Source organism: Hakea prostrata, chromosome 1 (genome assembly GCF_041222555.1).
Source record: "Hakea prostrata isolate BN-2017 chromosome 1, UWA_Hpros_2, whole genome shotgun sequence".
Lineage (NCBI taxonomy): Eukaryota > Viridiplantae > Streptophyta > Magnoliopsida > Proteales > Proteaceae > Hakea > Hakea prostrata.
In genome coordinates this window covers 71,620,961-71,635,380 of record NC_142600.1, presented here as the reverse complement: position 1 = coordinate 71,635,380, position 14,420 = coordinate 71,620,961, and the positions used below count along the sequence as shown (strand labels likewise).

General features: G+C 37.6%; 1 protein-coding gene across 1 annotated transcript; it reads right to left on the bottom strand.

The window, feature by feature from the left end:
• Positions 1-4,311: 4,311 nt before the first annotated feature.
• LOC149029778 (uncharacterized) lies at positions 4,312-14,015 on the bottom strand. Its single transcript, XM_089151445.1, has 3 exons — positions 13,854-14,015; positions 12,680-13,598; positions 4,312-5,654 (listed from the first exon to the last, which is right to left on the bottom strand). Exons 1-3 carry the CDS (start codon positions 13,887-13,889, stop codon positions 5,152-5,154), a joined length of 1,458 nt encoding a protein of 485 aa, XP_089007571.1. The 5' UTR covers positions 13,890-14,015; the 3' UTR covers positions 4,312-5,151.
• Positions 14,016-14,420: the final 405 nt, after the last annotated feature.

Genomic DNA, 14,420 nt, shown 5'->3' with positions numbered 1-14,420 from the left:
CTTTTATACTAAACTTGTGAGTCCCACATATCTTAGTATTTCCTCCCTTTTTAATTATCATATTCTTTTTCTCTTATAATAAATGATCTCTTATTTTACTAATCTTTCACCTTGCGTTATATGAGTCACATATTTTTAAGTGCAAATTGCATTGGCACCTCAAAATGGAGGCCTTAAAGCACACCCCACTTTATGTTTAAAAAGGACAGAGCTCAAAATTGAATTTTCATTTGATATATTGTCCAATTTATCACTAAAAACCTTTCAAACATTGTTTATTATTGAGATTTTTTTTAAAATAAATAGTGACTTAAATGTTTTAAGTGATAAATTTGACAAATATATCCAATAAAAATCCAATTTTGGGGTATATTATGCTTTTTAAATATAAAGTGGAGTGTCAATGCTTTAAAATCTCCATTTTAGATTACCAGTGCGATTTGCTCTATTTTAAATTATCTTACCCATTCTTCTCCTACAACCAAACAAGCAAACAATAGCATATCCGTACTTTATGGTCATTTCTGAGTTAGAAAAGGCATGATCTAAAGTTGTTGAGGCCATACCTTGGTTGGGTATTGATTAAAATGATCAATTCAATGCTGATACCAGCAAATCACATTGATATTGATTGAGACAACTAATATCTGATTCATGGTGTCAACCACTGATTTAGAGGATCCATTAATAAGTGGACCATTAGGGACATAGCTCTTTCTTGATTTTTAATCACAAAATAACTAAAACCAGAAAAAGTAGTAGTTACTAGTCATTTGAAATCCCATAAATGCATCCTCATACAATGTCAAGGATGTGAATTTTTGTCTTCCAAGTAACTCTATTTACTATATCAACCCTTTTAGACATATCATCGTTTCTTTTATGGCCATTTTAGCTGTCTTGTGAATTTTTTTTCAGTTCAGTCAAATGGAATTTAGTCGCTCAAATGTGCAAGTGTATCCATACATTTTCATCTACGTAATTATACTGCTTCATATGTTTTCATGGAGCTTGTTTTGAATTAGTAGAACTCCATATCTAAATATAATAGAATTATTTTTTACTATCTCTCTTACTTTGCCATAGGCTGCGTTTGTTTGTAAAGGTGGGGAGGGAAAAAATACATGTGGGTTCCATATGTAGTCGGGTGAGGGGAAGGAAAAGGAAATGAAAGGGTTTTGTAGAAAAGTGATAGTGGTGGGTCTCACTTTTTACTTTTTTCAATTTTTTTGCAAAGTCTTACTAAATATATGGGGTTTTAAAATGGCTTGAGGTCACATCACCATTTTGGGATTTAAGGAAAAAAGTAAGAAATCTACACTTTTTTCAATAATTTTCCCACTTTTTTCCACCCCACCATTATTTCGGCAAACAAACACAGCCTTATATTTTAATCCCAATTGTTTTTAATTAATTTATATTATTTTTCCAAATTCATTTTCTTCTAGAATTTCACTGGAAACTCTCAAATAAAAAAACATTCTTGATGTATTTCTCTTTCTTTCTTTCTTTCTCTTTTTTTTTTTTTTTTTTTTTTTTTTTTTTCAGATCTTGATGTATTTTTCTTTTCATATATATAAATTCAGAGATACTACCCACTACCCAGAAGAAGAAAAAAATGAAGTCAAGAGGATACAGCACCGACCATTTGACACCCAATTTCATCAAAGAGTAATGCTTGCGTTGCGTCACCTGCGTGGTTGCCATCGTTGAATTTGTCTATTTCTTTGGTGAAGCCACTCTTTTCTCTATATCAATCTCAAGCACCACATGACATGCCAACTGGTGGTGTTGACAACAGATTCAATGGCGCTTTACAGCAAAATACATACAAGAATGGCAGCAATGTAGCACACATTTCAAGTTGGCGAATCACGTTTTGGTCTTTTCCCCAAAACTAGAAACACCCCCCACCTAACCGACCAAACCCAAATCCGAGGTGTTCTATTTGTGTTGATTAAGGCAACTTTTGATAAATGAATGGTCAAAATTGAAATCTCGATTTTAGTTTTGATGTCAATCATATGTAATACGATACTACACATTTAATGCCACTTTCTCTCTAAACTCTTTGATGCACAAAAGGTTTCAATTTAATCTCGAGTCAGTATACATGTAACTTGAATGATTGGATTTTCAAAATCTTCTTGAAGTAATTTGATTACTTCATAGGGAAGTAATTTTTTCGTACAATTAAATATAAGAAGGAACTTTGTCTTTGCCTGAAAAGAGATTTGAAACATTGACCTTAAAGTTATAATGCATTTGTCTTATCAATTGAGCAATTATTCGAATTGTCATGTTTTCAAAAGATGGAATTTGCCAATATGTCTGGATTTTTTACCTAGATAGAGGTCTATACTCTTTTTATATATTTTTTTATCATACAACAAACATAGGGTCCATGAGATGCTATCTTTGCGTCATTTTATTATAATTAGCATTCAAAAGCGGACACTAATGCTATTGTGTTGTAAAAGAAATATAAGGAGAACAATTTACCTCTACCTAGTCAAGTAAAACATTCAGACTCATGTCAATACTACCAAGCTCTGATGAGATTTTTATCAAATAAATAGGCTATTCATTTCCCTTTGGATGAATGACACATGTCTATCAGTCACATCCAAAAATTAAGAGATAAAATTTGGCTATGATGCACTCGAATCCGGATCATCTCCCCGTCAGAAGAGCACAAAGTGCTCCCCCATGACTTTCTGACCACAAAAATCAGTGGGTCCCACTGGGAAAAAGTTTTTTTTGTTTTGTTTTTTCCATAAAGTTTTTTTCACCGTGGACCCCACAGGTTTTTGTGGTCAGCAAGCGTCAGGGTCGCAGATCTGGACTTAATGCACTCTGGGTTTCAATTTGGCCTTTCCTTCCACCAAAAAAGAATTTGGCTTTTTGCGGTGGAGCTGTTGGACTAGTGGGATTAGTGGAGGTGAGAAATACCACGTAATAAGGCCAATCGTAACCGTAGGGATTACGTGGTGCTGGACGGTCCACGTAGACTCAGTATGGCATCATAAATCATACTACGTGGGTATCTGCAGCAGCGTTCCAGAAGGTAGAGAAGGAATAAGAACTACGGCTGCTCAAACACATTTATTCGATAAGCTATAATTTTAAATTCATTTTTCTTGGGGCTAGAATAGATTCACGTCCACCACCAGATGACTACGAAGGGCCCACCAAATCTTTTATTTATTTTCTTCTCCCTGTCTTCCAGTCATGGACCAGTGTGGACCCACCACATGGAAAGCTCCAAGACTATGTTATTAACTTATTATTATTAAAATCAAAATGCCAAAAAATGAAACTTATGTTGTTCTTTACCCTTTTGTTGGTATCCAAATCATGGCCCAAGGGGATAAAATTTGAGCTGCTGGCTGGGCTCCCTTCCACCATGTGGTTCCAATGCAGCTCGGCCTCTGTTTGGTTTGGGGAAGGCTCAGTGAATATCTCCTCCGCTTTGGGGTTGTCAACCTAAATGTAGATGATGCAATGCAATGAATGAGCAAACAAATTCCACATAGGGAGTGTTTAGGATCATGCAGGCTATTACAGAGGTTCTGAAAAGTACATAGATATGTGCTCAGTGCTAGAAGCTGAACTCCTTGTGGTTGAGGGATTGCTGCTGGCTGTAGAGAGGCAGTTTCATGCCTCTTCACTGGTCAGAGATGTTGCTTGGATGGCCTACCAGGTTAATTGTAGTAACTACAGCAATATTGAACTCTAATAAGAAGTCTTCAATTAATCACCTCAATATAGAGATGCCAATGTTGCTGCCAATTGAATTTCAAAGTGCGCGCTTTTGGTGATGAAGGGATCATTGGTATTCTTTCCGGATCCTCCAGAAACGGATTTCTCAGGCTTTCCTAATGAGTAGCTGTTCCCTTGTTTTGGGCCTCTGCCCCCTTTATATAACAAAAAAAGTAAAAAGAAGAATTGATGCAAGTAGCTGACTCACAGCTCAAGAACAATCACAGCTAACCAATTGAAGACAATGGCAAGGCAAAAGGAAGCTAGTCTATTTGAATAACCCCCCCCCCCCCCCCCCCCCGCGGAGCGCAAACATCAACAGAGAACTCCAGAAACAGTCATTTGCATGTAGACAGACAAAGTTAGGAGTATATACCATGCCCCATCAGGTTGCAAGTAAATAAAAGGAATAGAAATGCAATTGGTTTTGAAAGGAGTAAACAGGACATTTCAGATGCAACTTTAATTCCATTTATCGAATCCATGGGATTTGGTTGTAACAGTATAAGTAAAATCTAGTGACCAAATTTACAATGATTTGGAGTTAAATGGCAAAATAGTTTCTATTCGGAGATTAATTTAGTTTCACATTCCTTGACTTTGTTTCCATAACTACTAATCAGAGCTCATACAGCATGAAAAACAGAAGAAAAATTATACCAGATTCTACCCACATAAAAAAAGAAAAGAAAGAAAGAAAGAATGAAAATAAAACACCTTCCGTTGTAAATGGCAGACAAATGGAGCCATCTGAATTGCCTGCATACCATAAATCTAGCAATAATACTCATCCATAAGACAGAAACAGAGCTAGATGAATATTCTTGAACCCTTTCATCCGAGCTTTGATGGACAATAAATTATGGAAAGTAGGGGTGATCTTTGTTCTGAAAAACCTTGAATAATTTTTTAGAGTAGAGGCAGCCAAGCTTCTGCGCTCATCAACTCATTCTAGCATGTGTTCTCCAGCTCCTCAGCTGTCTTCTTGAGCTCCCCCAGTGAAGCCCCATCTATAAGAAACTTGGCCAATGAATCTTTGTCATCAGAACCATTTACAATGAACCAATCCAAATTTTCACCACCTTTAGTATCTGAACCAACACATCCCTGGTCATGATCTTTAACCTTTCAGTGGCAGGGGCAACTATCTGATACTCAGTGTCACTTGCATCCCCACCCACCCTTCCTTTCTTCACATTGTAGAAGTGTAAGCAGATGCCGCTTTGCTGAAACAGAGGATTCTTCAACATTGCCACCCCCTAAAAATACAATAGGAGCGGTACAACAGACTCACAGGAAAGCCCATGAATTCATGAGTTGAAATCTTTCAGTTTGTTCATCTTAAGTTTAATTGGAATTTCATCTTCATCAGTTTCACCCTTGCGATCACTAGGTAATATTGGAATCCCGTTTTCTTTTGGAGGCTGAACTGAATTTATGAGACTCCTTGGAGATGCTCCCATGTGCCTCCCCCTTTTGGCTAGAATTTATTCTATTTAAGTAATTCTCAGGAGCCATTCCTTTTTTATCCTTCAAAACTCCATTGAAGGAATTGTCAACTGAAACAAGAGTCTTTCCTTTGCCCCTAAAGTTAGAGGCAGCCACCAAAGCAGTGTTCATTTCGCTAGTTTCATTGTCACTGTCAATCTCAACAACATCAATAGGCTTCCCAGTACCCACAACTATATTCATTTCACCAATCTCATTAACAGCGTCAATCTCTATGGCATCGATAGATCTTCCAATACCTGGTTTGGATCCAACCTTTCTGTTGTTGGTGGTCCCTTGTTCAGACTCCAAATGCCTTCTAACTGGTGTTCCATCTTGCAATTTGACTTTCTCTTCCCTAACGTTGATCAAGAACTCAGGTGGTGTGCAACTACGAAGTGGACCTGTACATGATTGTAGAATGATGAAGAAAAGGTAACCAGGAAAAATATAATCATATAGAAGGTGTTAAAATTTCTCTTAATTCATCTCTACAGTAGCAAATACCTTAATGCATGCAAAATACGAATATAAATAAAATAACTATAATTCTACCACTAAAAGTGAATGCATATTGGAAGTGCATAGGCCAAATTCAACTCCTAAAGGAAACCAAAATCCCAAACAGCATCACCACTTGTGTTTGCCTGGTTTAACACAGCTAACCCAACTCCACTTAATCTCAATAACTGAGTCAATTTAAAAACTGGTGTATTTTGTGAAACATCCACAATTAAGTTATCAACTATTGGGACCAATTTTGATCAGGAAACATGACAATAGAATCTCAACAATGACTATCTCTCTAAACAAATAGCAACATCTTATCATCACATACATCATGTCATTAGTGCCAAGAAAACGAATATGAACACTGCAATGCAAAACAACACCAGTCTTACATCTTTGATAGTGGATAATCATCTTTTAATGTCACCCAGTGATATGGCCAATAAACAGTTTAAAGCTATCTGGTCATTGTCCAGGATTCACGCTAAAAAGGATTGGGTTATGGATTTTAACATTTATGGCTGGCAAGTGGCAGCGTTATGCATCAACTGTCCTGCTGTACCCTCACTTGGAGTTAAAAAGGATGGCTGAGAGAAAATTGCTTGAATGGTGAAACAGGATTCATGCAGGAAACCCATTTTAGTTGGGAGAAATAGCCTGGTTGAGTTGAGTAGAGTTGAATTTTTGTCGCCACTATCCCTCCACAAGTGAATGAGTATACTCAATGTAATGCGTTCAGATGAATTAATTCTGGATTTAAAACACAAACAGATAGAGACTTGCCAGCTCTTAAGTTTATCACAAACTGAATCCTACATTAAGACAAGGACTATATATTCCATTTTAAACACTTGCAAATTTTGTGTTGGGATTAGGGAAGGAACTAGAATGATTGAGAACCAAGACATCAATTCTTTAACAAATAGTAGGCTCTGGGTTCTGTTCTGCAAGTTCAGGACCCACTCTGATTCTTTTACTTTTCATTCATCTTCTTTCTGACTTGAAAAATAAACTGTTTTCTATAAGGATTTTAAAAAGTAAGCAGAATAAAAACTCAGACTACTGGAAAGTTTCCGGAGTGGATAAAAAGCTAAGAAGCTCGCAAAATTATCAGCCTTAAAAGTATATTTTCAGATAGACAAGAAGGAGACTATTTATATGTGCAAAACCCTCAGTCCGTATTTCCCCTTTACTTGAGGCCTCATCCTTTCTTTCCTTCAGGTGGTCTAGGGAACCATCCTGTCAGTTTTCTCATATTTCCATAACCATGAATGAAATGGCATGTCACTGAAGTTTAGGAATAATAAAATAATGATCATATGTAACGCTCCCCTCAAGCTGAAGCATATAATTATAAATCATCATAAAGTTTTCTATCACCAAGTTGATCAGTAGAAGGCACAAAAAGAGTAACAATTTCTTCTTTAGGACAGTATCCCAGACAAAATTGAGTTAACTTCAATGTGCATGGTGAAAAACAGGAAGAATGTCAAAAGACATCTACATGGTTTAAGAAACTGCAAAAATCCGACTTAAGAAGAAAGACTTCAACCACATTAGTTCAGCAGTAGTGTAGGCCATAGTCTGACTCAACTTCCGCACTAGATCTGCAAATGTAATAGCATAATTTGTTTCATGCTATGCCAATTACAGGACTAACTCCCACAAAGATACAAGATCTCGTTAGACGTTTGTGACCATCAGCACCTGCTCAATTGGCACCAGAATATTCTAATATGTCACTATTGTGGTGAGGAGTGTGGAGACAATCACTGAGTCCTTTGCATAGATATATGAACATTTTTCTTAAGAGAATGCATAGAGTGGCTAACCAGCCTAACAGCATTTCAGAAATGTCTGATCTAGTGATAGTGAAATACAATTTTCCATTAATTGCCTATACTAATGTTGGTTTTCAAAGTCTTCACTATCAATAGAACCAAAATTTTGCATGCAGATCCATAGGGTATCAAAAAGTTTGGTAGCAAGAAGTCATGTATCAGATAGTAGGCCATGATATTGATGTAGACTCAATTGAATGAAATAATGGAGATCTGTCACAGAATGAGGGCAATGAGATAGAAACCAGAGAGCAATCAAAACAAAAGCTTATGAAGATTCCTCAAGACGCGGTGAAAAATCCTTGAGAAGGGAAATTAAGGTTTTTAGATGCAGGAATTGGATAAAACTTAGATCAAATCTGGGGGTTATAGTCTAGGATGTCCACTAAGTTCGGTTGGACAGTTTAGGACAGTTTAGGACATATGAGTTTCTTGATTTAGGAACTCAAGATCTACATTAAATGAGCTGTAACTTGGAAAGGATTAGGGGGTATGGCAATGATGCTTAAAGTTTGGAATAGATCTGATGGTTACATTGGTATAGGTCTAACCTTGGATATTGGATTTCCTGGGGGGACCATAACTTTGAGAAAATAAAAGAAGGGGTAGATAATGGAGTTGGAAAGATCTTGATCTGAAATCAACCTTGCTGTTGATCTTGTTCTTATCTGGGAAATTTGGATTAATGAAGGTATGTGCTGAATCAACTGCCACAATAAGAATCCTGGACTTGAAACAGTGGGAAATTTCAGCCACCATGGTCTTTAATCACCCAGGATGCGAGATCTTGGACTTTAAACAGGAAGAGCTTTCATCTTGGACTTGAATAACCAGATCTGATCTCTTATAGAGAAGCCAATACACAAGCTTCTAAGCAGAAATCATGTATAAGTTTGCTGTCTTATTCTTCCCATCAAGTGGGGTATATAAAGGGGCTAACCAGCCACACAAAAGAAGTCCTAGGACTAGTAGGACTTGAATTAGAAATAAAACAGAATTGAGACCCAATGTCTAAATTAAGATGACAAGATCTTATTAATTAATTATAGAAAACCATAAAGTCTCAAAAACCCTTAACTTGAATCACAAATTTATAACCATGGTCCAACTAAAAAATGTAAAAAAGATTGAAATACCACTGTGGGGGAATTTTCACATTCAACACATGTGCCCATGTTTTAGGTCCTTTAAGTTGGCTGATTATATTGGTAATCCAATGCCCAATACCTATATGACCCAACCCTCGGCCTATTTGTAGGAAAAGACACTGGATCTGCAACAAGCATACTATCTTTGAGGTAAATTCGATCTTTTCTTGCCACGAAGAACCGCAATACCCAGAAAGTATTGGAGAGCCCAAATCTTTCATTTGAAACTGTTGATGAAGATAGGATTTTACTTCACTAATTCTAGTAGCAAAGTTGGAAGAGCAAATAGCTTAGCAGAAAAGTAGTAGACAGGCAGCACAAGCAGCAGGTAAAATCTAGTTCTCCTTGTAGAGGACTCTCAGATAGCATGAGGATGCCTCATTTTCTGGTTTGCTTAAAGGCTTGGTACTGTGTGACAAGCTAAAAACAAGAATAAGAAGACGAGTGCCTTAGATGAGCTAAGCAATCTCTCCCCCATGATACCATTATATAACTTAGAATGTCCAATTTAGAAAACAAACATGATAATAGAAAAAGAAAGAAATAAGTATACTGAGAACTTAGATTAAAACAACAACAATCATATAAGGTCGAATCCGTGAAAAGAGTTTGGCTAGATTTTTTCCGGTGCCGGCTGCCGGCCTGACACACCAACCCTCCTCCTTTACCTGGGCTTGAGACTGGCAGCAAACACTGGCGAAGTTATTGAGAACTTAGATTACAGACTGCTAATAAAGGTACATAAAAGAAAAACACATACAACTCATATGTAACCCACTGTACATATCTGTCATGTGCCCCATACCTAGGAACATAGTACAAGTAGCAAGCCTAAATAAGATCAACCCCACCCAGGCTGTCCAATCAGCATTACACTTATGAAGAGGAAAAGATGGGGTGTGCTGGAAAAGCTTAGCAGCTCAAGTAAAATAACCCACGATACTATTATATAACCCAGAATGTTCAAATAAACCTTGCCAAACTAACTACAATAGAAAAGGAAGAAATAATAAACAATATTGAGAACATAGCTTATGGAACTTACTAACTAAAGTTTACGTAAAAGTAAGCCACACATACGTGCACCTACAGTACATATAGATCATATGCCCATAGCCAGAAAGTGTTACAAGTTAACAAGCCCAAATAAGATAACCCCATCCAAACAGACTAGGTTGTCCAATTAGTGCCACCTGTAGAATATCTTCTAGTGCAAGTGGTAAAGAAAATCATACAATTTTTGTCATTTGAATTAAGGACTCACACTGAACCGTATGTGAGACTTCCGCATCATACAGTTCCGATCTCAAGTTTTGACATTAGCCCTTGTCATTATACTACCATCTATGCATGTATTCACTATTTGGACTCTCTACTCATTTGCTTCTTGAATGGTGAATGATGTTGCTTCCATTGCAAGAGATGTCTTAGCCATTCATATTATTTTATTTCAAATCTCCAAGTGGTATGCAGAGTTTAACACATAGAGTAGAGAAATTCATAAATGTTAGCAGGGGCATAATTGGAAGGGGAAGCCTTTCTCGAGATTGACACTAGGTCTAGCCACTTCCTGACTCCTGAGAGGGATTCCTTCCTCCCATCTTTCCCTCTTCTACTAGGACACCTCCTGTGGTATCCTATTTCCTGTTCCAATTTAGTTTCCTTTTCCTTTTCTGATTTGGTCTTTCTTCAATGTAAAACTATAAGTACCCCCATTGGGGCTGAGAATAAAACATTCAAATTTTTCATCAGAAAATTCTATATCAGAGCCATCTTTTATCTGATCCAGAAAATATTCCAGTCTCCATCGCAAGCTCCACACCACCCTAGCTGAAGAATTCCGACGCATTTCTTCTTGAGTGCTTTTCAGTCATAAGGGGAGCTCCATGAAGTGATCTATTTCAAAAGGTGGATGCAGGATACTGTCATTCTTTACCTCACTCATGTGTTCTTGAAGAACTCCTCAGATGCTGCCAAGTTGTTTTGGATCTCCACCTACCAAAAGGATTGACCAATACTGGAAGAGTCAACCTCAACCTTGGAGAGCCACCCAATGCCAAATCTGATTTTTCACTTTTGTCACAGGTAAGTGCCTTTCTTCACCTCTGAAATTTTATCTATTCAGTTTTGTTTTATGGCTAAGACATCTGAAGAGACAATCTCATCAAACACTACCTCGTTGATGACTGATGGGTCTAATGAGAATGACTACCAGTTCCTGCTCCTCCAGCTACAACCTTGGACCGGAAAAAACTAAGAAAAAACTATCTGATATGGTCAGAATCCACCCACATTACCATCATTTGGAACCGGTATGAAATTGATTCAATACGGAATCATGAATAGTCATTGGCTTAATCAATAGTATACTAATCCATACTTTTTTTATATTAATCGATTTTTATTTATATTATATTTCTATTTGGATGCATATGCATTTATCTAGAGAAATCTCAGCAGGAATTAATTATCTTCTCTCTTAGCTGCTTGCCCTTTTCAGTTCAGCTGCTCCCGTTGGAATTCGATCAGTTTGATTACTCCCCCTGATTGACTTATGGTTACTGACCCAGGAGAAGAATAGAGATGTCTCCTACGTTACCCGTAATGTGGAGGTATCGACGTAATTTCATAGTCATTCGGTTTGAATGCTACATGAAGAACATAAGCCAGATGACACTACCCGTGGACTATTAGGACATATGGCAAGCACTTCATCAAAGAAAAGATAGAAAGTGGAGTAATCTGTATACCCTTTGTGAAGTCTGAGACCACCTAGCTGATAAATTCACCAACGGATTGCTTGGACGTTTGTTTCATCCTACTCTGACCAAATTGGGCATGCATCACATCTATGTACCAACTTGAGGGGGAGTGTTGGAAGGGGGCATAATTGGAAGGAAAAAAAAATTCCCTTCTCAGAATTGATGCTAGCTAGCCCCAGCACTAATCCCGAGAGGGATCCCTTCCTCCCTTCTTTCCATCTTCTGCCCTGGTTTATTTCCTATTCTATTTCCTGTTCTAATTTTACATTCCTTTCCTTTTCTAACTTGGTTTTTCTTCAATTGTAAAACTATAAATACCCCATTTGGGCTGAGAATAAAGCATTCAATTGGTCTGAGAATTCTATAGTAATAAATGCACTTATAACGGGTTGAGATCCGATGTAGATTCAACTTACCATTGGTCGTCGAATCCAGGGGGAGGAAACCACCATGTACCTCCTTACTTGTGAATCCATAAATGCCTAATCCATTTACATTTTTTTTTCAAAATAGAATCAAACTTTATCCTTATTCATACCATAAAAAATTTTTGAAAATTATTGTGTATAATAACTGATATAATAAATGGCTATATAAGATCGACTTTTTTCTTAAAATAGAAAATAGATGTAAATATATCCCGCCTCTTTTTCTCCTAGAGCATCATCCATAATACCTAAGGGGAAAAATACCTAGCTTAATATCTAGTATCTTGGGTGCTATCAGGTTTAAAAATGAACTTCCACACATTTTGATTGTGAAATACTGACTGCTTGTTGAGCCCTGTGAGTTGCATGAAAGTAAGACACTCCACACTCAGCTCTTGGTGGAGAAAATGTGAGCGAAAGATACCTGAAAATGTGAGTGATTGAGTTCAATAGTTCCTCATATCAAACTATTGATTTTAGAGGTTATATGAAGAAGACAAAACAAAATATTGAATTTGGAACAGCTATTGGAAATCCTAACTAAGATTTGTCATGTCTGCACTTCATGAAAAAAGAGAAGTGTAGGGTCTTTATCTTTATTAACCTCATTTAACAGCAATTCCAGTATTACTAGGAGTAACAGTTGCCACACAATGTGTAGGGAAAATCAACAGAGAGGAATTGATACTCATACTATGTAATTAAAGAAAGTGAGATTTAGGAAGTGAATTAAATATTACCTGTAACTTTCACATTTATCCTTTCTCCGCTCAGTGAACGGCAAGAAGACCCCACATTCACCTGTCTGTTAGTTCCTACATCACAATTCAGCCTCTTGTAACAGGCACCATCTCCTAAACCAGTTGCTTCTTCTTGAATGTTTGATGCAAAACTTGCTTCTTTCTTCTCTTTGTCATCCTTGTGTGAAATGGTGACTAATGATCCTCTGTACTCTGCTTCTAAATTCCTGATAGACCGTGGATCATAATTGGTCAAGACCAGAGAATCCTCTGCCAACATATTGACATTAGACCCTACTCCCCCAAACTTCTTCTTCCACATCTCTATCTCATCCTCAGCTCTCTTCTTCCCACATAACAAGTCCCTGTTCTCAACCTTCAGCTGAACAAACTTCTCTCTTGTTTCATCCCCAATCTTCTTAAGTTCTTCTGACAAAGTAGAGATCCTTCCTTGTGCCCTTTTCTCCCTTTCGCAAACAACCGTGTAGTTTTCTTGGAGACGAATGTGGTGCTCTTTGAGATTTTCACATAAGCTCTTGGATTTCTTAAGCTCGTCTTCAATTTGATATTTTTCAAATTCTAAGCCGCCCAGCTTATCTTCAAGGAAAAGAAGCTCTTTCTTCACAGTCTCAAGTTCGATTGACAGTGCCCTTTTGACTTGGACATCATTTCTGGAAGTGTTTTCCAACTCCGCACACCTAATTCGATAAGCATTCAACTCTGCTTCTAATTCAACCTCACGTTTTATTGCTTCTTTCATCCTGTCCTCTGAAGCTTCCTTATCAAGCTTCAAGTTCCGTTTCTGCGACATCAACATCCGCTCCACTGTCTCAAAATCCAACGGTCGGCAAGACGATTTCAAAATCGAAATCATTTCCTGAATGCTGCAGCTTTCAGGCTTCTCCCGAAACTTCGAAAACTGCAACGGAAAATACAGGTTCAGAAACCCTAGTTCGATCATTTCATAGAAAATTTTCCACCCAGCAATTCCCAAAAAAGAAAGAAAAAACAAGCGATAACAATTTAAGCTAAACAATAAAAATCAAAGCGAGAACGGAATAAGTTTACTAAAACCAGTATCAGTTCTTTACAACCTAATCAGGACACATTCATAGACCCAAAAAAGAACACTTGGAGTTAGATTACAATGGTTGGGAGAAGGGACTGCACTTACCAACTTCGCTCCATCACTCGACCCGCATGAATCCATTGACCAATGCAGTAGAAATGAGTTCTCGAATATTGGAAACTCACTCTCAAATAATCACTCACACACAGGGAAGACGAAACGCTGATTGGAAAGACTTAAAAGAGCAACACAGAGGTGACTACGAGGTCAATTGTAACGTTGAAATGTTGAATGTCTGAAAATGGAAATACCCTGCATGAAAAAGCGTGTGGCGGTTTCAATTAGTCGCATATCGTCAATTTAGTCTGAGCCGCTCGATTCTAATTGACTTGATCAAACAACCCATGAAAATTCGATTCGACTTGAGATGCCCCTGGTGCCTTGAAGCCCGGTTGCCCTTATCCCTGACACTGACCACGTCAGCACATAATACATATCCAAAGTAGGTCTGCAATAGGGCCGGGCTGGGCTGGGCCCGGCTTTTGCAATCCCAAGTCCAGCACTATCTATTCTAATTTAATCTCATTTTCGCACTGACCCTAATTTAGGACTAAAGATTATTGTTCTTGACCCTAAGCCTTATAGAGTTTAGGCAAGCACATTCCCACCCTG